Source organism: Etheostoma cragini, chromosome 15 (assembly GCF_013103735.1).
Source record: "Etheostoma cragini isolate CJK2018 chromosome 15, CSU_Ecrag_1.0, whole genome shotgun sequence".
NCBI classification, from domain to species: Eukaryota; Metazoa; Chordata; class Actinopteri; order Perciformes; family Percidae; genus Etheostoma; species Etheostoma cragini.
Genome location: NC_048421.1, coordinates 13,072,653 through 13,097,992, shown reverse-complemented (window position 1 = coordinate 13,097,992; position 25,340 = coordinate 13,072,653). Strand labels below are relative to the sequence as shown.

Below are 25,340 nucleotides of genomic sequence, written 5' to 3'. Positions count from 1 at the left end.
ACCAGATGATTGTCTGCACAAATGTATTGTAGCCATGGTAACAGACCCAACAGGCATGAGTGATGTTCACCTAATTGCTCCGTACACATTTAGCAACAGAAAAAAGAAAAACATACATTTAGCAGTGTTGAGTCAATTTAAACTGGTTTCTTAGACATTACCAATTTCAGCCAAAAAGCCTTTTTATAATGACCTGCATCACAATGTGATATTTTATAAAAACTTGCATCTATCTGATGTATGAAGTTGTGAAACTAGCCCAGTGAATAAGGAGATGAACGCAATGAAAGGAGGAGAAAGATAGATGAAAAGACATTTTGGAGAGAGGGGAGTAGATGATATTGGCTTTGTTATGTAGCTTTATCAGCTGCTTTCCTTTCAACTTGATTTCACACTTGCATGTCTGGTTGTAGCCAGGGTCAGGTCCAGCATACCCTTCTCACAATGACCAATTTTCTCCTCACATTGCTCCAGCAAAGACTCACGGTGTTAGCTGACATTTTGCCAAAATAAAAAAAAGTAGCAAAAGATTAGCAGGAATGAGATTATAAAACATCACAAGATAAACACAGATATACCAAATTGATGTGCTTTTCAAAAGTTTTTGAATGATTCAAAAAAAAATCAGGATGTCTGATATGTTGTTGAGCTGGACAACAGGATCATATTGTATGCCGTACAGCATCAGAACATACTGTACGTCTTTGGCTTTACGTACTTTTATTTTATTTTATAAATCCTTGATTTTAGTTAAGGTGGTGGCCGTAGGCTACTTTATACAGAAATTAGCTAACCACAAGTTCTGTGGCATGGTAGCAAAACTTTGCACAGAACAGAATCCCAGTTTATATGAATAGATAATAAGCCATAGAATGGTTAAGATGAGGTGTTATTCTTTTGCCTTAGGGTGGTCCAAGCAAAATCCTTAACAAACAGTATAAAGAGATCAAGTAATGTTTAATGCATTTAGCTAACATCAGCATTTTTTCTTAATGCTGCTTAGCTTTGAATTTGTACAGTTTATTTTAGAAACAAAACTTTCATAAATCTATCAACACAATTCTGCATTTGCTACAGTCATAGGTTTTTCGTCAGCAGTGTTTTCAGTTCAGACAATTACAAGAAACAATGGGGAAGGTAACTGGAACATAACTGTAACGTTACAGTATGTTTATCATACTTTGCATTCACGTGATCACCATGGATACCTGGCGTGCAAGAAACGCTGACAAAATTGCGACAAACAGTGGCCAGCCTGAGGAATTGCAGCCTTGCAGATTTCCAATACTACAATCAATCAACTTTTTAGACCATGTATCCCCAAATGTTATAACAAGATCTCATGAAAATATTAAAATACTCGGAACTTGCGATCCATACACAGCACCCGCTGATGTTTTGAAGCTGGCATTTAAATCTATCTTTTAAATCTAGAGAATCCGTCATCTTACACCGCACAAAAATTGAAAGCCAAAAAATGAAAACAAAAACACGGATAGCGATCTTTTTTCAAGATTGGATGGGTTAACAACGCCTTCGCATGGGAGGTGAAAAACAGGAATATCTTCAAAATCAAAGCAAAGGTGAATGTTAGCTAGCTACCCGCTAACGTTTACTAACCTTTGCTAATCTTTTCCGTCATGTGATGAGGTCTTCATCTGAATACGTAGCGCTACACCCTGCCTACGCTAAATGTTATTATATGAATGATAAATATCCTGATCATTAACTAAACCCATGTAGAAAGACTAATAAAGCAACCAGCTTGTGATTTTAACTGTGTGAGTGTGTGTGTGTATGTGTGTGTCAGTCAATCGTAAAGGTCTGCTATATCAAGTATAGGCTTCGCCCTCTAAAGGCTACGCTATTGGGTTTATCTCTTTGCGCATGCGCAGTCGTGAATCTTTTCTTTGCCGCCCTTGTGTCCAGCACAGGCTTCAACCACGTCTGCCGATACGCTATATAAACAAAGCGGACCCGTTGCCCATCTTTTCTTCAAACTAGCCTTATGAAGACAATCTCAACTTCCAGCGGTGCTCGCATCTGCCCCTCCTGCTGGACCGGCTGCATCCTGAAGCCAGATCTCCATCGAGACGCGCGAGATGTGCCTCGGTGCCACTCCGGCTGCGCTGGCTCTTACCCCATCTCCTGCCAGTTCTGCGCCTGCCTGCCATCTAAAGAGCTTCACCGGTGGGCGGACGTTTTTCTGGTTTGTTAGGCTAGCAGGGAAGGGGATGGTAGCTGGGCAGAGAGACGGGACTCCGTCGACACCCTGGACCCGCTGGAGGAAGGTTTGTTCGACGGGCATGAGTCCAATGGCTCAGTTCTCTCGGGTAACGCTTCAGTCCGGCTGTCCATTCTTCCCCCGGGGAAGACAGGACCCCGAGATAGGGATCGATGCCCTCCCTCTATGGCTCTTCCCCTTGCCAGAACGGCCAAAGACCGCTTCGGCGGCCTTCCCCTTTTCCTCAGGAGGCTCCCACCTCCACCGCTAAGGCCCTCTTCTTGGATCTGCCGGTTATCACAAAAAAGACAGCAGATCAGAGAGGCATAGCGCTCCCGGTGGCGCTTCCAGCCCCCGCTGGACACACCAGTGGGTGGCCCAAGAATATAGCTTTGCTAGCCTCCGCTTTCTCTGCCATGGCCACCACTCCGGGAGCTCTTCCTCTGGAGCTAGTCACGGAGATTGGCAAAGCTATGAAGGCCATCCTCACCCTGACCATGGCATCCACGGTGGCATTGTCCAGAGTCATGGCGTGGCAGACTGTGGCCCAGCGAAACAGCTGGCTCCACATGTCGCAGCTAACGCGCTGACGTAAGACACGAGCATCTGTACAGCCCCATAGCTTCCGATTGACTATTTGGACCCCGCTTACAGACAGTCACGGCCAACCTTCACCAAGGCTTAACTCTTGGAAGGTGGCTTCTCGAGGAAGCACTATCACAGCTGGACGGCAAGATATTTCACCCCCCGGTGGTAACCCAGCGGCTCTGGGGCTGGTTGCTGAACAGAAACGCGTGCAGCGGCTAGGACTGCCCCCCACTGTGGTGCGCACCATCCAGGGCGCAATAGCTCCCTTCACTACAGCATGTTACGCAGAGCGCTGGTGCACAATGACCAGTGTTGATCCCATGTTGTGCTCCCTGCCTCTTGTGTTGATTTATCTCAAAACACTAGTGGAGTCACAGTCAAAGTTTACGTGGCAACCATCTCATCCTGCCATGAAGGCTATGACGAGAAGACGGTTTTGCGCACCCCCAGGTGAAGTGTTTCCTGACGGGGGTCAGGCGACAGATACCGGCAGTGTGCTCTCTAACCCCGCAATGGGACCTTGCCCTGGTACTCCAAGCCCTGGGGGAGCCTCCTTACGAGCCCCTGACACAACTGTCTTTTAGGATGCTGCCACTAAAAATTAAAGTGCTTCTACTTGCACTAACGTCAGCCAAGAGAGTGAGCGACTTATGTGCGCTGTCAGTTTTGCCCTCCTGCCTCTCCATTAGAGGGGACAGGAGCGAAGCCATCTAAATCCCTACTTCACACCGAAACTCCGATCAAATTCCTTTTGGCCGAGGGTGTTTTCCCCCAGGGTTTTTTCCCCAACCTCATGACAATGACGCCGAGGAGGTTTTCTTACTTGTGTCTGGTGTGAGCTTTATCATTGTGCACTATACGCACAGCAAACATCAAAAAAACACAGCAACTATCTTGCATATCTTTTTCCCCTAAAATACACCAACTTCCGTAGTAAGTAAAACTGGTGACGTCCAGACAAGATGATTAGCTTACTAGGTTTTGTTGCTAGGAGACTTATGTTCTTGCCTGCCAGCTAGTAGTTGTGACGCCACGTGTAAAGTATAACTAAACTAGCTAGCTAACGTAACAACTAGCCTAGCTAACTGAGGGTAACTAATCTCTATCAAGTATGAAAACACTTTATTGTGTATACACAACCTTATAGTCTTTACAAATTTTAAAAGATATAAGTTATATCAAAATTTTGAGAAACATGCTTATTCGCTTATTGTGTTGAGATATGATTGATACCATTTGTAAAAGTTAGCTAGGCTACCGCCAGCAAGTTAGTTTTGTGCAGACTGAAAAAAAGGGAATAGCTAGCCTGACTCTAAACAAAGGTAATACAAATTCACTTACCGGCACCTTTTAAAGCTCATTGATATGTTGTATCCTGTTTATTTAATCTGTACAAAAAAACCTACGTGCAAAAACAACAGTTTGTGGGTTTACTGGGGGTTAGAATCCACATTTCTTGGTGGTTGCCCAGCAACCAGCGAAAACGCCAGGAAGTTGTTTCTGGTCCCTTAGTGGAATCAGTGGCTGCTAAAATTGAAATAAAATATTAACATATCTTTACATGGTCCTATGAGAAGGAGCCTAACAAAAAGACTATTGCTGTATTTTTAGAATAAATGCAGACAATTCTGTGAATCTCTCAGGCAGAAAGGAATACAATTTCGCTGATATAGTGCAATCTCAATAGGCTGTTCATGTAGGCTAGTTATGGTCTGGCTGTTGATGAACGTGTGGTCATGTCCTCATTAGCCACCGATTATTATTTGTGATGGGATCCATAGTGTTTTAGCATGATAAATAATCATATCAACTCACATGCTTAGGAAAATATAAAGCAGCCAGAGGATATTCCATTTTGCTGGTCAGTTATCAGAATTTAGACATAGACAATGTGCTCACTCTGTTTTTTATAAAAGAAGAGCAAGCACTGTTCAGAACAAAGTGCGCCTGTTAAAAAAAAATGTTCTCACACATTCAGGGCACAGGGGTATTCCTGAACAAGCACAGCAAAATAAGATGATTTTCCAAGCAATAAACTAATAAATAATTAAATAGAATGTTGGAGTAATACTTCTTATTCTCTCAGGGAGTGAGCTGCTCAGTGTTCCCCTCATGAGCAAATCATGCCCCAGATCCATTTGATCTCTGACTGGAACATATATCTATCAAGTTGTGATGTTTCAGGGGTTTATGAGAAACAGGAAGAGCTGCTAAAAGGAACCACTTTCACTTGACATTAAAAAATCAACTCTAACCCCCTTAAGCAATTTAACAACATTTACATTATCTCAGGGTGTTCTTTATGTTAAAGGTATATTACTTAACAGAGAAAAAATTAAAATTCAATACTTCAAAGGATTACAGCTCAACAGTCAGCATTCACACTTCCATCAAAAACCCTTGGACTTGGAGATGTGGCATGTATCTGCATGTTATCATTACTGACTTGTGGGTGCAATAAACATAAATGCTATCTAAATATTATTTTAGGTAAATATTTCAAACAGATGGAATAATAAAGCATGGCTGGGCTTTCAGAGAAACTGTCACATTTCAAGGTGGTCTGAATTAAATCTACCTATACGTTGTTTATTTAATTTATTTAAGAGAAGCCTCCTCTTTTGGTCTGTGTGCTGACAACTTGCTATAAGCAGGGCAAGGTAAACTATCCACATCTGTGATTTTCACTGCTAACTCATTCCCAATGGAAATGAGTCTTATTCATTTTTCAAACAGCCTCCAGGATATCTGATCCAAAAAAAGAGAAAAAAAAGCCCCCCAGGCTTTCATCTTTGATGTTTTGAAAAGAAAGACAGTGAAAAGCTGCAGTCTGTGCTTCATGCATATTGTATTGCTTAGAGAAGCAGCCTACTGGTTATCATATTGGTAATGCAAGCTCAATCTCAGTCTGTTCAACACTGACTCAGAACAAATTTCGACAGAAAGGCCCAGATTGCCATTCAATTTAGTTTTGATATTAAGTCCAAGTTAGATTGGTGATTATGGTGACCCACTGACCTTTTCTCCAGCATCACTGCTAGACCAAAATTTGACCAAATGTTGATATATTGTTTTGTGATTGTGGTCATACATTATGGTATGTCAACAACCAATGTTAGGCCCTATATCACTTTATTGGCTAACTCTTCTGACCTTTCCATCCACTATCACTAAGATTTCAAGAATAGCAAAATGTTATTCAGTCCATCCCATCCTACACTTTTGTATTGTGGGTGTAACCATTAGGGTAGTGTTACCTACACTGGTTTGTTTCTCAAAAAGTTCAAGGACATGCAAATTGGCTGTAGCAACGTAAGTATTTCTATCAGTTAATGTTTAACTAAACAATGAAGAGTAAAGACTGTAAAAAGCAAGCTCTGACCTCCTTTGTTAACACTGAAAGATGGAGAGCAGAGACCTCTGCTTGCTGAAAACTGCAAAAGAGAGACACGTTGTTTACACATGGAATATAACAGCTTCCCCTTGTGGCCGAATGACAACAATACATCTAGAAGGGTAGCGTATCTTGTCAGCTTCTGATGAGGGCGGGGAACGCGAGCCTCGGTAGTACGTAAAAAACAATAATAGTCTACCGGAATGATCACTCTATAAAATGGTATGAGACGGATTTTTTCAGCGCAGGCGCGGTGGCCAAGTGGTAAGGCGTCGGTCTCGTAAACCGAAGATCGCGGGTTCGAACCCCGTCCGTGCCTTTTGAACATATAATTGTGTTTTCAGCCATTAATAACCACTAAATTCTCTGTATACAAACATGTTCGAACTAAAAAAAGAACTGCCATCATAAATGTGTGCTTATGACTACCTTCGTATTCCTTTAAATTTAGTTTCCTTATGTCTGTCTATTTGAATTCACGTTTTACCCACAATGTTTTTACTCACATGTTTGGGGACTGTTTACTCAATCAACCATTCCTATGTATGCTATTACATAATAAATGTACAGTAGTTAAAACAACAACAAAACAGTGTCAGTGTGGGCCTCATCCACTGACGATTAGTCTGATGCACAGAAATGCCCAGTGCTGTCATTTGACACAAAATGAGACATAAGACCTATTTAAAACTGAACTGACAATGGAATATCAGCCATGTAGGACTGATGATGAGAATAGTTAAAGTCTGAATCGAGGGTAAAAGGAAAGATATATATTATATAGATATATATTGCCCCTTGTGGCAAATTTGTAAAACTGGGCTATATAAAAAAAAAAAAAATTACTTGAAAAATAGTTGGGAAGTCACCCAAACAAACAAATATGCTACAAATGGAAAATATTGCTTCAAATTCTTGTAGAGGGTTGGATATATTTTGGGGAGGTTTTTAGACACTATATTTTCAATCACTATAGAAAATTTAAATGTACTAATTTTATGATTGTTAAAGCCTTTGTACTTTTACATAATTATGACATTTGAAGAGTTCTATTATAGTATATTCTATAGGCAGAATGAGCAAATATGTGTTTCAGAATCACCCTGACAGTGTGATTAAAAACAGTTGTTGCTCCTGCAGAGATCTTCTGTGTTGAATATGAAAGTATATTTCTCAAAACATGGTGGTCATGTTTATAATAAAAACCCATCTGCTGTCATTGTTGCCCAGTCTGCATTTTTTCAGAATTTTATCAAATTTAATTCAATGGTGTTTTTTCAACCAAAAGATTTTAAGTCTCCTATGCAAATCACTTTGTGACAATTTCACTATATCATGTATATACTCAGCCCACACTAATCAGACTACAGTTTCCTGGGTAACGCTCCGTGTTGCAGCATCAGTGATTCATATTTGCTGCAGTAGTGTATCATCAGGTTCCATCTGTTAAAGTAACCCTTTTTAAATTACACATGATGATAGAAAGAAAACAACTGGAAGCTGCTGAAGTGTTTTTTATAGAAAAACCTTAGTCAGCAACATCCACGTCACACCACTGCTGGACAATGTCCAACCTCCAGCTACCAAAATAAGGTCCAGATGGGAAACTTGCAGGTTCTGGAGTTTATTCATCATGGCGTGCAAAAAGAGATGGGCCTTTATGACGCTATGAGCATTTACCATGAGCCTTACCATGAAAAACAAACAGATCTGTGTTAGGTGAGCGCTAAAATATGGCTCATATGCATTGTGCAGTCAATACAATCATGACTGACTTTGGGATTGATTTACGCCATGAAATATGCTCCACAAATAAATTGTATTATTATTATTATTGTTGTTATTATTAGTATTATTAGTAAGGTAATGATGCAGTCCCAGCAGCTCCTTTCCATGGTAACCTATAACAATAAAAATCCTGATCCTACTGTCCATGAAAGTAACAGGAGAAATTCTATTTTTTTGTTTATTTCTTTCCCCCAGAATGATTTGCGGCCATAATGCTTTTCATAAATTGACAGATGGTGAGAGAAAAACTAGTGTAATATATTACAAAATCCACCAACCTTAGCTGATATTATTATTCAGTCATACATAGTTGGTCCAAGACAGTTTAAATTGGAGAAGAATGTCATCTAAAAAGAATCTTTACCGTAATACTATATGTAACTACCTATGTAAGCATATGACACAACACTGGGAATGAGTGTGTTGCGTAACATTTCCTCCAACAAGAGTGGGAAAGCATTTATCAGGACCCTTCCAAATAGCTTCACCTTTCACAGCTGCTATTTAAACTCCAGATATAGCAACAGAAAAAGGGTGTGTATTCCTTACATTTGAATGACTGAACCATGACTGTCTTTTCCCCGGTACTTTAGTTGCACAGGTGGGGGCTGTGTGGTGCTCGGCTTGCAGAAAAACATTTAACATGTATCATTACTGAGTCTCTCTTACTTCCCCAAGTTGGTTAGAAAAAGAGTAAGAGCTGCTTTTTCAATTAGGAAACAACACAATGCAGGAAATGTTCAGCCATAAGCAAAACAACCTATCCCTCGATATACTGTAGCTAATTGGATAGATGGGGTCACTGTAAGCAAAAGTTTAAACTTCTTCACATTAGTCTTAACTCTCCAAATATTATGCACTCTCTTCGACCATATTTCCCATATTTTTAATCCTTTTTTGGCTGCTTAGCTCATGATTCATTGTAGATCTGTAGATTCAGGCCCCTGAAATAATAGACTATGCCCACATCATTCTGTATGACATAATATGTGCATCAGCATAAATTACAGGCTTATATATTTTATATTGGCACATTTTTTACCCTTGCTAAACGTGGACGTTGATCAATTCTGAACATCACTTTAACCTCTTGAAATCTTCAGATGTATAGATAAAACCGCGTTATTATTCATTTGTAGAAAACTTAAAAACGTATGTACATTTAGATATCAGTTACCTTCAGTCCAAGTATTTTAAACCTTTGTGATTTACTTTTTTTGTTATTTTTTGTCATGTGCCTCCTCTGCCACCTGCAGATAAAAAGTTTCTTTAAAGAAATACCACACAATGGAGATGATAATAGGAGAAGGATAACAGAGTCTGTAACACTCTGCTTTGGCTGCACACACATCGATTTTAGTGTTTGTGTGGGCAGTTAGTACTCTGAACTCACTCACTTTATACAGTAAATGTAAGGGATTGTGTAAAAATCACGTGTTCAACATCATTCAAGTTGTTCTTTATGAACTTAATATGATTACAAAATATACAGCCAGTAAATAGTTAAAAAATGTTGAAACAGACCTAGAGACCATCCCCAATTTGCCTGAACACAGCAGTCCAAAAGCGTATAGGCCCACAGCGTGTCTGCTGGTAAGAAATCATACTCTGTTGTGCACGTGTTTATTGGGGTTTCATATTTTGAGCTGTTTAAGCCAAGACTTCATTGTGTGCCATCTGGCTCTCAACTGGGGAACCAAACAGCTGATTAAAGAACGCAATTAGCATGAAGCAGGCTCTGTGAGCTGCCCCGGCAGGGATTAAAGAATGCACTCATTCAGTGTGACAACCACGCTGTCCTGGGATTGGCGTTTCTTCTATCACAGGATTTTCATTAAGAGTGACACACTGCTCCTAAAATATTAACACAAGGTCAGTTTTTAACCAGGATTTGTATGTCGGATGCGGCCAGTGAGAATTTGTGACAACTTTTTTCCATCAGCAATAGACAGAAAGAGCAGGGTCCAGTCCCATGAAGGTGTAAACAAGATGGGGACACAGGCTGTGTCAGGATGGCACAGGGGACAGAGAAGTGTGCTGGCAGAAAACCAGAACATCAACCTTCCCAGGCAGCGGGGAAAAGAAAGGGTCACGATTCAGGCTGCTTTCAAAGAGAGCCATCGCTTCAGAAGACATCTTCCTGGGCGAAATTGAATCCGACGGACCTTGTGTGAAACAAATAAAATGAATGTTTATCCCACAGAAGCCTCGATGAATCAAAGTGTGCTCTGTCTCCCCACTTGAAACCCAAAACAGTATTTTTTTAAACATTATTTTTCAGCTTGTGAAAGCACAATCAGTGTTACTCCACCAGGGGGGCTAAATTAGATGAGGGTGCTGCAACTGTGAAGCATGTTTCAGTTCTGATCTCATGAATTCAAACAGCTACTTCTTTCATTCGGTGCTTAGAAAATTAAAAAAGTTAACAAGGCATGTGAATTTTTGGCTTGTTATGCTTGTGTAACACAGGGTGTTTACATGTAAATACCTTAAATTAAATGCACGACATATCATTTTTTGCCTTAATTGTACCATTACATTTTTTCTTCTTCTTCATTTGCATAGATTGGAGGTAGAACAACATACTGAAACAGGAAAGTGGGACTTTGAGCAACCGTCTTGGATGAAGGCATAAGGCTTCCATAACGTCAGAGCTCATGGCCGTTGAAGGTTGGACACAATCAGGCAAGTGTTTGTGGGCCATGACCCAGATACTTATTTCCAGTCCTGGACTTTGGACACTGCACCACTGCATCATCTCCCATTTCAGTCCACACTCACAAGCGGTGCACTCATTCAACAAAGAAATTGTGTTTCCCGTGTGAACTCAAGTGTAAAAACTCACTTGAGGATCTGGGAAGGCTGTGTTTACTGTGATTATAGCAATGGTGGTGATACGGTTTACTGGGTGTCAGAGGGGAAATGAAGGTTTTGACTTGACAGCGGGACTTTTACCAACTCGCTCTGAAAGAGGTTCCCAAGCCAAAACCAAAACCAACACTGGTAAAACAAAATATAGTAATTTAAGTAAAACCTTTAAACCCACAGTCACAACATGTTACTAGGAACTTCAATACATAATTATTTGTTACAGATCTAAATAGTATCAGTGATCATTATTAAGGGCAAATTCTCCCATTGTTTGGGAGTGTCCCCATGAATGCTGGGTTCCTGTTGTGTCAGTGTGTCTCAAGTTTAGGATATGAGAATATGGCACCATCTGTTGGCCAAAACCAGGTGACGTCCTGCTGGTTTGACCTTTTTTTCCATTCAAAGATTCTTCTCTTTTAGTAATGTGATGAAAAGAACAGACAGCCAATGAGATCACAAGTTGTCATAATATATACTGTGTATCGTTTTGGGCTTATCCGATTTTCTCGAAGATGAAGGGGGAAGACATGCAGCAAATCATCACATTTGAACCCTAGACATCTGCGTTTAGGCACAAACCTCCCTGTACATGTGCGCCTGCTCTACCCACTGATCCAACCCAGCCGGAAGTGGTCATGATATTAATGGTACATGAGATCACGTAATAGCTCTTTAGTGACTAGCTTTTTCTCTTGACTTTGTGGGAAAGTCCCTTTAAGCATAACAATCTGTGATACTTTCAAAGCCTCAAAAAGGACATGAATGAGTAAGACTTTCACATTATTTTTAATAGTAAAGTGTGCTGCTGGTTGAAATAGCATTGGCAATGCACCTGGAATATTTAATACATAGATTGGGGGAGGAGGAAAAAAAAAAAAGTGTCAGCAGACTTCAAAATAAAAAAGCAGGAAAAGCTTAGTTTGCTTATTAGAACACATTTCCAAAAGTGTTTTTTTCAAACCTAATGAAGTGTAGTCAGAAAGAACACCAAAGCAACGGGAGTCAACTTCATTAGGTATAAGGCAGGCAAGGCCCTGCACATGTTTTAAACAAATAAAGTACTGGCAGGTCCGCCTATCTGATCTTGCTGATTAACATTTACCTTCTGGCTGAGTATTGACTGAGTTTCAACTGAGGAATGCTCAAGTTGTGGATCTCCTACAGCTGTAGTCCTCATCAGGCAGAGTCACTGTGTGTGTGTGTGTGTGTGTGTGTGTGTCTGTGTGTCAAAATACTTATTAATTAAGTGTAAACTCTTGTAATAGTAGTTGCCATTTATTAAAACATTTAATATCAAAAAAGGTATCTGCAAAGACATAACACTGTTTTACTCCTCACACACCTCAATATGTTTTTTAACAATTAAATTAAAAAGAGCATAATAATGAAAAACAGTAAAAAGGTATAAGCCTAACACAATGTGTGTGTGTGTCTTTGAGTATTATAGAACAATGCCATGTAAAATGCTATATTTACAAAAGGCACACCAGGACATGCATGTGTTGTGTCAGTAAATATTACACGTTGGGTGTTCGTGACCACAGAGGAAATCTGGCCATAGGGCATATTTACGGATAAAAGGTGCTTTTCTCAAACATTTCGCAGCATCTCTGTCGCACTTGCACAGCAGCTTTTGACATTTGTCCGTTAAATCATCTGCAATGAAAAACACAAATGCCTTTCTTCAGTGACAAGCTGAAACGAAGATTATGTAATTGGTTGTGAACACTTGCTCCAAAGCTTGCAAAGTCCAGCTTTTGTCATTTTGCCTCCTGGTGGTTAATTTGGTGTGGTTACTCTGAAATTGAGAAACATCTGGCTACTGAATGGTAGCTATGAATTAATTTTACATTGATTTATTTACAAAATATTATAACCAATCCACTACGTTTTTGTACTTAAATGTGAAAACCTCATTAAGACTGCTGCTATTTATGTAGATAAATTCCTGTGGTTTCTTAGAGGCTTAAAATACCAATAAATGTATGTTGTAAATAGTCTGTCTTTCCCCTCCAGTAAACATCCTGCTTGCTCTTTTCATGGATATTTGTATATGACACAGCCTGATCTGTGTCTCCTCAGGTTTACCTATAATGGTGTTAAACGGTACACAAAGCATATTTACACATGCAGCCACTAAAAGAAAGAAAGCAGCAGCAGTCTTACTTTCAAAACCACAAGATAACATGTACATTAGCATTAAAAGTGCAGTACCACACTCAGCTTTCTTGTCCTCACACGTCCACTGATACTGGTCTGTTTTGGTTTGGCAGCCCAGACGTTCGGCATCTCCATAACAGCAATCATGTCTGTGGCAACACCTACACACAGAGAGAGATTAACAGCATGATAAATGTTTTTATTTTGAAGGCTGAACTCCAGACTACACAAGGCTGGCTCAAGAACGCAGTAGGTGGGTAGTCACAGCACTGTGGTTTGACTCACACCACGGCTATTTTTAAAAACAGAGAAGGATCACCACATGGGTTTTCACAACAGATAATTAGGAGTTAACTGGATTGAGGGGGTTCGATATCTTGCGGCGAAGAAGGAAAAGGAGGAGACGGCAAATAGGATTTGGGTGTGGAATTTTGAAGTACCCATTGGAGCATTTGAGTCTGCTGAATTTGGACACCATTCGGTCCTTCTATCCCTGTCTGTGGTTCAGGCGACTCATTCAGAAACGTACACTGTGTGTACACGAGCAGGACGGAGGGAGGAGGAAATAATCTGTCTGCATGATCTGTGGAGTGGAGGGCTAAACATCACCATTGCATGCTGAATTATATCTTTTGCATCACATAATGTATAGGTGGGCCATATTTAGTGAAAGCTGAAAGTTTCCGTTTTGGCACACACTGTCATCATGTGTCCAGACATTCTTGAAAATGAAAACAGACTTGACAGTGTCAAATTTGCTTTGAGAAGAGTGTGATTAAAGCTGGGGGCCTCACCAGTCTGCCTTGTCTCTTGGCCATCCTTGCCCACCTAGTCCACAGTAGCATCCGTACATCACGTAAGACAAGGCAGATCTTCCTGTGCTGCATTTGATGGCTCCTGCCAACTCCAGTAAGCCTCTTTTTGTCCGTTGAGACCTGCGTGTTGCCGCAGAGGCCACAACCACTGCAAAAGGAAAATAAAGAACCAAAGAGGACAAAAAAAATAAAAATAAAAAATAAAAACGTATCCCTCATCTTGTAAACACATTGTAGTGTCATTGGACATTTTTTGATATATTGTGTGATATTTAGAGGGGTTCGACACAATAATTAAAAAGTGTTCCTTTTCTTTTTTCCACCCTCTACAAACTCAGTTATTCACACACACACACACACACACACACACACACACACACACACACACACACACACACACACACACACACACACACACACACGTTTATTACACCTGTCACAAACCCCTTGAGCATGTTTTACACGTCCGTCTGGTTTGTTTTGCGTTACGTTCCGGAGCATAACCTGTTCCAGTTGCCGGGCAATGGGTGCAAGGCTGGTATTCCAGGAACACCCGAACCTGCTCTCACCAGTTTCTCATCAGCAGTCTACACACCTGTCACCAATCATCATCACTGCTTTAGTTGTAACCTGACAACCAGTCCCAGCTGGAGTGTTAGCCATAGTAGTTTTTTTTTTTTTTTTCCTTTGTTCTCTGAACTGTTTCCTGCTCTTCAGTACCTTCACCCTGGAATTCACCTTGCCCCGGTCTAACAACCAAAGTCATTCTATACATGTTCATCTCATCATCATGTACATCTATCTTTTTCATATGATGTTTTTACTGACATGGCCCATTTATAGGAACACTCACCACCCTCAGTATATAGCCATATGATTTGTTGAGTCATGCTCCGCATGCTCTCCCTCACTCTGGTCTGGAGCCTTAAGCTAGGCCTCATCTTGAATAGAGTTATTATAAACTAAATAAAGTAATTTATACAGCACACTGTACTTTTCACGGCTAAAAAAAACTGAACACTGACACTTGTGCTGCCAGTTGACATTTAGACTGGGGCTGCACCCAATGATACTGGTTGAGAGAACTAATGTTATGATTGGGCACCATAGATAATATTTATATTTACTGTATATACACAGTACTGTGCAAATGTTTTAGGCATCTATGAAAAAAAAACGTAAACTTCAGCATCAATTCTTCTAGGTACACTTGCACAGTTATTGAAGGAACTCGGCTGGTTGGTTGTTCCACACATCTTGGAGTACTAACCACAGATCTCCCGTGGTTGTATGCACCCTCAAATCCTTCAGTCTCTTCATGCAATCCCAGACAACCTGGATGATGTTGAGGTCAGGACTTTGTGGGGGCCATGCCATCCCTGCCAGGACTTCTTGTTGTCCTTTACACTGAAGATAGTTCTTAATGACCGTGGTTGTATGTTTGGGGTCGTTTTCCTCCTATAGAATACATTTGGGGTCAATCATAAGCCTCCCTGATGGTAGTCCATTATTGATAGTTTTATCTGCCTGCATTTCTTAGCATTGAGGGCACCAATAATCCTGACAAAATCTCCAACTCCATTTGCAGAAATGCAGCCTCAAACTTGCGAGGAAGCTCCACCATGCTTCACTGTTGCCTGCAGACACAATGTTGTAGTCCTCTCCAGCCCTTTTGCGGACAAACTGCCTTCTGCTACAGCCAAATATTTTAAATTTTGACTCATCAGCCCATAGCACCTGCTCTACACCCCAGTTCATATGTTTTTGTGCATGGTTGAGTTGCATGGCCTTGTTTCCACGTCAGAGGTGTGGCTTTTTGGCTGCAACTCTTCCATGAAGCGAACTTCTGGCCAGACCTCTCCGGACAGTAGATGGGTGAACCTGGCTCCCACTGGTTTCTGCCAGTTCTGAGCTGATGTCACCGCTGGACATCTTCCGATTTCAAAGGGAAATTAGCTTGATGTGGTTTTCATCTGTTGCACTAAGTTTCCTTGGCCAACCACTGTATCTATGATCCTCAACATCGACTGACTTTTTACAAGTGCATCTATAAGAATTGCTGGTTTGAAGGCATAGGGAGTAACACCAAATAGTGATGTGATTTAGATTTTTTCTTTTGTTCGCTCACTTTGCATTTTGCAAATAGATAAAAAATATTTTTTGAAAGCATTCTTAGTTTACAGCATTTTGCACAGTACTGAAAATTTGGTATAAAGAACAATTACAACATGACTACAGCTAGTAAAAGTACTTTACCCAATCCCCAGGTTCTCAAATGCTCTGTGAACTGGAATTTTGATATCCTTAAAATAACTAATTCACAATGCTGCAGAGACCCAATTACCTGTGTGTTTATTATTAAATGAATCATTTGTTTTTAATGAATTATTAGCTTACTCCAAGAAAATGCGTCTGATGAAATAGGCCAACTTCACATTAAATGAACGATGCAGGATGGTTGCTAGATATGATATCAAATGCTTCTCACAGCTGGAAGTTTTAATCCAGCTCTGCGGGGAAAAAAGTTAAACCAGGCCCAGGCTACTAATCCCATTCTGAGGTTGCAGCACCATCTAACATTTATTAATATGCTCCGCATCAACAAGGCTCAGTTAACTGACAGAGGTTGATTTAACTCTCTTTCTGAAACAGGCTGGAGCCCCCCACCCCGCCTCCCACTTCTGTTTGATTAACTTCCCTTTCTGAAACAGAAAACCCAGAGTTTCCCTCATCCCAGGGTTAACAAACTCAGAGTTTTTACTGAACCTGCTTTCTGAAACTGACCAAATTAACGAGCAGTTAATTAAGGCAACAAAAGCCCATAGGCTACCTGTCCACATCCCTGTTCTTCACTACCATCAGCATTCCATCACCCGGACTCACCTGTCTACATGCCTGTAATTAAGGTTATTTTGGTCTTCAATAAAGCGCACCTTTTTCACCACCTACCTTGTCCTGGTCTGCATTTGGGCTAATTAAAACTAATGCAGTCTAAAACCCTCTTGCAAAAAACAAATCTTACCTTCATGGAGGTTATAACGTTCCATTTTTGTTGAAGAAAGTTGTTGATTCAACTTTATGATCATTTTAGAGGGTGATGATGTAGTGAAGTGTAGGCTATTGTGTTACAGGGGTGTTTCTATTATTTTGCCCACCCTGCACGTAGGCCCTATATCAATGAGGGTAGGCTAAATTACACGACAAAAACTGAACATTATAGCAGGACTTGCATGCAATAGTTTTAACTTGGTCGTCCTAATAAACTGGCAACTGAGCTGTGTTCCACGTTAGAGGCTACAGCATCTAAGAAGTTTGGAAAGGCACATGCACATTTTCAGTCTGTATCTGTTTCTTTCTACATGCCTGTGTTTCTGCACAGAGCCTCAGTGCAAAGTAAATAGGAGTCAGAGGATTGAATTTCCACTTCCTCACACACTATGAACACCAGTAATTTGTTTGCACATGCTACCTTAGAATAAGACTTCCACTGAATCCCTCTGCACATGTAACCACAGGGATTTTCTTTCTATGCTATTGCTATTGTAAGTTATTTTAAAGACACAAAGGGAATGCACCCTTGTGTTTTTACAATGACTTCTCAAGTCTTAGCATTTCATAGTTGGAGCTCCACTACAAAGAACATAGTCAGCTTACCAGATAACAGGAGAAGTATTCGGTAAAACGCAGTCATGGCATGCAACAAGAGGCTGAACTCCACACCAAGTGTCGTTCACTGACACTAAGTGAGTGTAGAATTGGGTGGAGAGCTGTTTTTAGATGCTGTTTAAATAATCTCATTGGCCAGAAGCTAATCCAATGTTTGTGTACTTGTAAGCCCCCTAGAGGAAACAGCATGCAGGTTGTTCCTGCTTCTTCTCAGCACTGGGACCAGTGTTTGCGTCTGTGCATCCTCAGATGTCGTGCTGCAGTAATGTTTTGTACCAGATGAAATAGATTTGACCCTTTTTTAGAGACGCAACAGATTTCGGATTTATATGAAAATCAAATATACACAGGTAGCAATAAATTCATACATGTCTATTAATCAAGACTTTTTTATCTTCTTATTTCCTGTCTGAATGTAATTTTTGTCTTTTCTTCTAAAAATGCTGCACCGATCCTGCACAACAATATTCAAGAAAAAAGACTTACTGAACCCTGTGTAAAATAATTGCAGGAAGACAAAAACACAAATCCAACACTTTTATTTGATCATTTTAATCCTAGATTTTTCGGTTTAAACATGAAACTCAAGTCATTTTGAGCTTTCCAAGGGCTCTTTGTTCATTTACATCACGTCATGGGAAATGAACTAAACAAAATAAAAGTACAGAAAACACTATGCGAGTTGAGGAACAGATTTCTAGTGAGGGTTCATTTCTGCTGATGCAGCACATGTTTAATTTCTGTAAGCAACACAATATGGGGTTCCACTTCCTCAAAACAAATGCACCTAGACATACAAATGATGGTACTTATACTCTAATAATATAGTTTCCCATCCATAATCATAAAAACTCCATCCCTCTCCTTCCTCTTGCACATCAACATGTCAGCAGGGTGAGTTGAACAGACCTTCTCTCCATAAAGCAAATAGCTCTCATTATTGTCCGGATGATTTACAGAGCAGCACTCCAAGTGTCTACATTCAGCAGGGGAGATTGTTTATTTGACAAATTGCTGACCTGATTTGAAAATGGCGAGAATTGTGTCATATCTATGGGTTTCATCTTTGTTCTGAAGGTATATTTTCAGCTCTCTCGCACTGGACTCTATAGTCATTCATAACGTGGTAATGTCGGGGCAGCTAAATCATAAAAAACACACGAAGCGTTTTGATAACAGGGGACATATTCAAAAGGTTCTGTGATTCAATTCCTCAGCAATGCTTCTGCACAGTGTGAGATAAGCGCCTCCTCCTGGCAGTTTTTGTAGCTGACAGGATGACTGCACTCTCTCAGAGAGACACCTCCCTCTGATCCCTGTGTATCTGATCATTTTTCAGTTCTATCCATCTACAAAACATCCAGTCAACATTTAGATCATATCGAGCTGAGCACATTGACAGAAATGCCTGAATAAGCAGCACTTGCAATAAACTGAACAGAAAGCAGAATCCCAAACAATTTCCGGTGTTTAATATTTCTTTTCTTGACGTTAACTGAGGGTGAGATATTGCATGAGAGATGAGATAGCCCCTAAACAAATGACCCAAATATACATATTTCAGTTTAAATTGAGAAACACTGGACAAGCTGAGTTTCAGCCTGAGAAAAATCCGGTGAATTATGATGTTGAGTTATAAGAACAAACTGAGTGTTGTTGGAGAAAACTGTGTTCAGTCCAGCTGAGGGTATGTGCATGAAATTCATCCTGAATGACGATCAGACAATAGCTCTGACCTAATTTGGGGAAAGAAAAACAAGTCAGGAAATTATGAAAAGTAAGAAGAAGGCAAGTTGCTGGCTGTCGGCCTCCTCATGTAAAGCCTACTGATAAACATTTAGTGGAATACAGCAAGTCAGAATTGTTACGTCACTCTCTGAGGAAATAACCACTTGCACAGGATCTTGTTTTATCTTCTCTTGTTTATTCTGTACACAAACTCATGCACCAGCACTTTATTAAGTATGCGGATGATACCGTCCTTGTTGGTCTCCTATATGACCAGGAAAAGGAGCATTGGGCTTTTTTTATTGAATGGTGTGAGAAATCGAACGGTATCTTAAATACCTCCAAAACAAGGAGATGTCAATTGATTTTTAGAAAAGCACAGTGCCCTAAACCCACTTTTATATATGGGGTTCCTTTAGATACTGTCACAGAGGATAAGTACCTCGGCATGGTGCTGGACCATAAACCTAAATGGGAGATATGGACTGACAGATTAAATACTAATTCCCAACAAAGAATGTTTTTTCTAAGAAAAACTGTTGTCTTTTAGTGTCAGCAGCAGTATACTTCAAACATCTTATTGTGCTTTTGTTGAAAGTATTCTCTCCTTTGGCACTGGCTTTGTTCCAGGCTATCAAGCGCCTTAATCATGAAGGTCCAGTGCGGTAATAAGGTGTCTTTTTTTTCTTCTTTCTCTTCTCGTTTTTCCAGCTGGTCTGGAAGGCTATTATGATATTTGCAGGAAGGAGAGTTATGGGCATAAGGAATTTCCATTGCTTCTGGATAAACAGTCTGAACTGTGATGTGTGTTACAGATTTGATGGGTTGGCCGTGTAGGCAACAGCCTCTTGGCATTATATTAGCAGAAGGCCTGAAGGATTGACAATGTTAGACTTACGATGGAGTCCTCTGTGTGGATTTTCAATATAAATATATTGGCAAAACAAAAATAGGAAATCAGTCATATGTGCATTTCCTGAAATAATACATTATTTTTTTTACTTTTGACATGCTTCTGAAATAAAAAGGCATGCCTTAGCTCCGTTCCCTTGATGTGCAGTTCTCTTTGCCTGAAGAAAAAGCCATTACGTGTAAACTCACTCACTGGCTAGTTTTGTTTGTAGATAATTTGGCTCATAACAAAATAATTTGATCCACACATCCAAACAGTTTTCAGTGAGCTATTGCCCATAAGGAAATCGTCTACATTAGCATATCAACATGTAACAAATAAACAACAACTTAAATATATAAAACAACAACTATGTAATTCATTTCATTTTGTATGCATATAGCCATTTAATTTAATATTAATAGTATTATATACGTATTGGTTAATTGATCCATGCTTGTTGAAGTTGCGTTGCTACTTTTCATATGAAATGTTTCCTTTTCCTTCCACTGTGGGCAGCACTGCGCTGGTGTCGATGTTCGCTCTACCTCGAGCCAAAATAGAAGAAGAAGAAGCAAAGGGCGGCCTTCGGAGATACAGCACATCTAGCCAAGTTATTTTAGCTAGAACGAAAATCACTTTCCCTCCTTTTAGATAACCGACATAAGGGTTGTTTGAAATACAGATCCATTCATGTAAGTATGAACAGCAGGCATTGTTGGTTAATTGATGTGATATTTACCAGGTCTCAGGCGGGAGCTAAACATCTACTGCTCGCTATTGTTTGCGTTGGGGGAACTAACGTTAGTTTAACTTGGGCATGCCTATGCTTTGTTACGTTCAGTGCACTTCCTAGAAACTTAGTCTGGTAACGCCATGCGACGTTAGCTGGTTAGACCGGTGTGTTTCCAGCACCGGAGAACACTGTTGAGTTCAGTCGGTTCAGATTTGTTGGCAGCGTTTAAACTATGTAGGCTACATATTGCTATCCTTTGCTAGCAGATGCTGATGGCTTTACTCTCGGCGGTTCCTCGACCGCGGGTAACACACGTGCTCTAAATGCCATGCGTCCAATATCGGACAACCCCTGTACGTGGAGCTTCCTCGCTCGTGAAAACTTAACTCTAAGTGACATATTTCTCCACCGTGAACCCGTCGTCTTCACACAAGTAGACACAAGTGTTGCGCAATGAAAGTGTCTATACACAAACCTGTTCCTAGAATGAAGTGAATTTGGGCTTTGCTGACCAAAACAGGACAGGAGCGCCCATCTAAAGCCTGTTGCCAGCTTCCTGTTTTTCCTGTAACCCAGATGCTCATTTGATTGGCAGCTAGTGTAGAAGACATGTAGAATTAAAAACCTGTCTATTAGCTACGATTGTATAGGGTCGGTGGTGTTATGCGACGTGACAGGAAATGCTCTAAACCATGTCAATAACATGAATGGCTGACAATAACACCATATGCTCCAATACAAACTATTCGGTTTGTATTGGAGCCCAACGCCTGTTAAAACCTACCTGATTTATATTGCTATCATGTGAAACACTTATTGGTTTGAAAGCTGAAATACAAGGCAGTCGAATTGATGTCCGATAATGGACCTCCTACTTTCAGGTGCTATGTTTAAAAAGTTTTTCAGGGTAAGGTTTATTAAACTGAGCTGTTTTGTTGACGTTATCCACTCGCAAGCTAATAAAAAAGGTTAAGCCTTGACTTCCGGAACTACACGTGTATCGTCATTACTACGTTAAATGCGGAAGCTTTAACCATTGAAGGCAATTAGTCTTTCAGTAAAATAATTGTCTGTGAACACAGCGCGTAATCAACTGGGAGTGAACCAGTTGGGCAACCTGCTGATGGGGATTTTTGAAGAAAGGAGTGCTTAATGTTGTATTGTTGCTGTTTTTTTTTTTTTTTGCTAGTGACTTTCACCAAATAATATAATGTATGCATTGTACATTTTCAGGTGCTGACAGAGGAGGGGATATTAATGCAAACATGTCTGGAGCATGTCAGGACCGAAGAAGTCGCTGGCAGGAGATTCAGAAAGGCCTACAGTTCATCCAGTACGTGTCATAGTTCAGATCACTGGTTGTCAAAGTTGGGAGTGTAACTGAATTTTACTAATACAATACTTTATGACCTAATAAGTAAGCAGACGTGTGTAATGACTGTTCCTGTGTTTGACACTTCCTGATGTTGTCGCGTCCACTAGTCTTTTTTTCTTTTGTCATCCTATCTTGGAAATATTGCAGAGGATAACCAGATGAAGACCCGTACCAGCTATAAGTACACGTCTGTCTGTGTTCGCGGGGCCTTTTTTTAAATGAAAAAGTGAGGGCACCTCTGTAGACTGCATGATGCAACAATGATTTGTCAGCTTTGCATTATGCGTTGTTGTTCAGATCAGCTGGGTGTCAGTGGGACAGCTGATTGCTGGCTTCGCGTGACTTTTGTTTTTAATGTCGGTGTTCTCCTGATCTCAGCTTTGTATTCATGCATCAGACAAACTCGCCCATATTGTTTCCAGAGCTGTGCCAGGCAACGCAGTGTTGCATTTTTTTAATCTAATCTGACAAAGCCTTTTATTTGAAAAACAAATGTGATACTTAAAATACTACTCCGCTCGTCATCGCTATGCAGTCAGACTTGAAACTTAATTAATGTCACAATGTGTTAAGTTGTGCTGTAAGTTTCTCTTACAGAGAAAGAGGAAAGCTGCCTTCAGGTCCCAGTAGGCAACTGAAATGGATAGCAGCATAACAAACAACCTCCCAATTATTATTACTAAATGCTCCATGCTCCTTTAATAAAGCAATCTTTATTTATATAGCTAGTTTCAAGTGAAACAATTTATCTGCCCAATTTTACAATGTGCCAACTGATTAAGAACTGTTAATGATATTAATCTCGGCTGTACTTTTTTAGTTCTGTGTCAGCATGCAAATGTGTATTATTGTACCCTTTTTAAATGGAAATTTGTAACAGATCCGTATCAACGTCTTTGAACCATGTTGCGAGATGTAGAATATACAGTTTACAGCCTTATTTACTCAAATAAGATGTGAAGGATGCCAATTTTGTTAATTTACTTGCAGTTCTTCTTTGTACTGAATGAAACATTGTGAGCTCTGACTGCAATTGAACAGTCACTGTTACGTCTCCCTCTAATATATGTTCTTGTTCTGCTGACACTTTAAAGGTGTGTAACATGAACTTCCTTTCGCTTTTAGATCAACCCTTCCATTTCCTGGAAGTCAAGAGCATTATGACGTAAGTTCTGTACATTTTGACACATTCTCATTTTGTACAAACACTTGTATAGAGCTGAACTGATTTTTGGACATGAAAGGCAACTTTGCCCCGAAATACTGAATTCAAGGACAAATCAGCTGCACTATGTATATTTTGTATCGACGTGGTTCTCTTAATATTTCAGGTTTTCATCAAGGATCTCGTGTGGAATCTTTTTGGAGAAGGAAACGACGTATTTAAAGAAGGGGAGTGGACAAAATCCATCGAGATGTACACCGAAGCCTTGAGTATAGCGGAGTATGCTGACTCGGAAGATATCTGTGTTCCGACAGGATTGCTGGAAAAGCTGTATGCAAATCGAGCTGCCGCGTACCTAAACATTGTTCCGGTAAGTAGGTGGAGACCATCACACTTGAGTCTCGCTTCAGTTTTCATCACAATCCCTTTAGTGTCCTTTTCACTTTGACCCTACCAAGTAGTTTTTTCTGCATGTAAATAGTACAATTAAAGTCCAAAAGAACACAAGCAACACATGTTTTGGTCTTATAGAATAGTTTGCTATTTATTAACAGGACCTTCACACTTTGGTTTAAAAATGCATTTGTTTTTCTTCATTTCACACACTTAGCAAAATAATAAGACCAAAAAGAGGACCTTTTTATTTCACCAGCATTACTTTTTGAGCTTGCTAACTGTTTATATAAAAGCACATGACAATACTTCAGAGGTTGTGGAGACAAAGGCATAAGGCATAATTAAGTTTCAATTAGTGGGGCAAGGCTGAACTTGCTAATTAATGTTTGTGCGGCTGGGCACTGTCCCTTCCTGGAGTTTCTCTGGTTGCCAAACAACCCCATGGTGACAATACTCCATGACAAAGAAATAAAAAATGTCATCTAACTCTGAAAAAAGCAAACATACTTCGCAAAATGTCAGATGTTGGGTGACGTTACTACTTGTTGATATTCAAAGTATTTTCAAATAGAACAAGGCTATCTCGCCACTCCCTCCTCCTCATCCCTTCCGCGTAGCCTACTAACACCCCCGCCTCCAACTCTAAATCCTTCTTTTCGGTTATTGGCTGGAACGCGGGAACACTGTTTGGTGGTGCAGGTTGTTTTTGTCGGCGTTTGTGGAGCCGGGGCTGTCTACAGAGACCATGGTTTTCTTACCGTGTGTTCAGGGGCCCGGCAGCTAGTGGACAGTGAGCAGATGTTTGCTGTATGTGGCAACAGATGTTGTAGACTAAAACACTTGTGTCATTGCTTAGAGAACCTTTAACTGGTGTTTACATTCAACAATCCATTTACTAGCTTCTTATTACACCGAATTTAGGATTGTAATCTGAAATCAGTTGTAATAACCCTGGTTTGACAACACGAATGTGTCATATAATGATCCGCCTGAAGGGTGTGAGTTGCATGCACAATGACCAGAGATGGGAAGTAATGAAGTACAAATACTTCTACAGATACTTTTTGTTTTTGTGGCGACTTTTTAATTCAATTCAATTCAATTTTATTTATAGTATCAATTCATAACAAGAGTTATCTCAAGACACTTTACAGATAGACCACACTCCATAATTTACAAGGACCCAACAGTTCTAGTAGTCTCCTCCAGAGCAAGCAACAGTGCAACAGTGGCGAGGAAAAACTTCCTTTAAGGCAGAAACCTCGGACAGACCCAGGCTCATGGTAGGCGGTGTCTGACGACCGGTTGGGGTTAGAATGAAGAGTGGAAATAACAAAAATAGAAAGAAATAGTAGTTGGTAGCAGTTCTTTGTAGTAGTTCATGGCATGGCAGGACGCTGTGCAGCATTACAAGGCACAGCAGGACGTAGCAGGACGTAGCTGGGCACCGCAGAGTGTAACAGCTGAACATGGCATCACAGAACGTGGAGCGGGACCAAGGCGACAGCTGCTACCCTGATTTTGGAGCCTCCCTGATCCAAG

General features: G+C 40.4%; 2 protein-coding genes and 1 non-coding gene across 4 annotated transcripts in view; 2 read left to right on the top strand and 1 right to left on the bottom strand.

The window, feature by feature from the left end:
- The first annotated feature begins 6,453 nt into the window (after nt 1-6,453).
- trnat-cgu lies at nt 6,454-6,525 on the top strand. Its single transcript has one exon. It is a non-coding gene; the product is annotated as a tRNA-Thr (tRNA).
- Nucleotides 6,526-12,290: 5,765 nt separating this feature from the next.
- Nucleotides 12,291-17,602, bottom strand: zgc:92162 (group 10 secretory phospholipase A2). The gene is made up of 4 exons (XM_034895235.1): nt 17,495-17,602; nt 13,820-13,988; nt 13,080-13,186; nt 12,291-12,521 (listed from the first exon to the last, which is right to left on the bottom strand). The coding sequence occupies exons 1-4, from the start codon at nt 17,529-17,531 to the stop codon at nt 12,373-12,375; spliced, it is 462 nt and encodes a 153-aa protein (XP_034751126.1). The 5' UTR covers nt 17,532-17,602; the 3' UTR covers nt 12,291-12,372.
- A 3,026-nt stretch (nt 17,603-20,628) lies between these two features.
- Nucleotides 20,629-25,340, top strand: part of zc3h7a (zinc finger CCCH-type containing 7A) — a 14,987-nt gene continuing 10,275 nt past the window's right edge. For both annotated transcript variants that reach the window (XM_034894701.1, XM_034894700.1), the window contains exons 1-4: nt 20,629-20,821; nt 22,096-22,195; nt 23,363-23,402; nt 23,569-23,772. In XM_034894701.1, the coding sequence (XP_034750592.1) occupies nt 22,128-22,195; nt 23,363-23,402; nt 23,569-23,772 (312 nt within the window). In that variant the 5' untranslated portion in view covers nt 20,629-20,821; nt 22,096-22,127. The remainder of the gene's footprint in view (nt 20,822-22,095; nt 22,196-23,362; nt 23,403-23,568; nt 23,773-25,340) is intronic.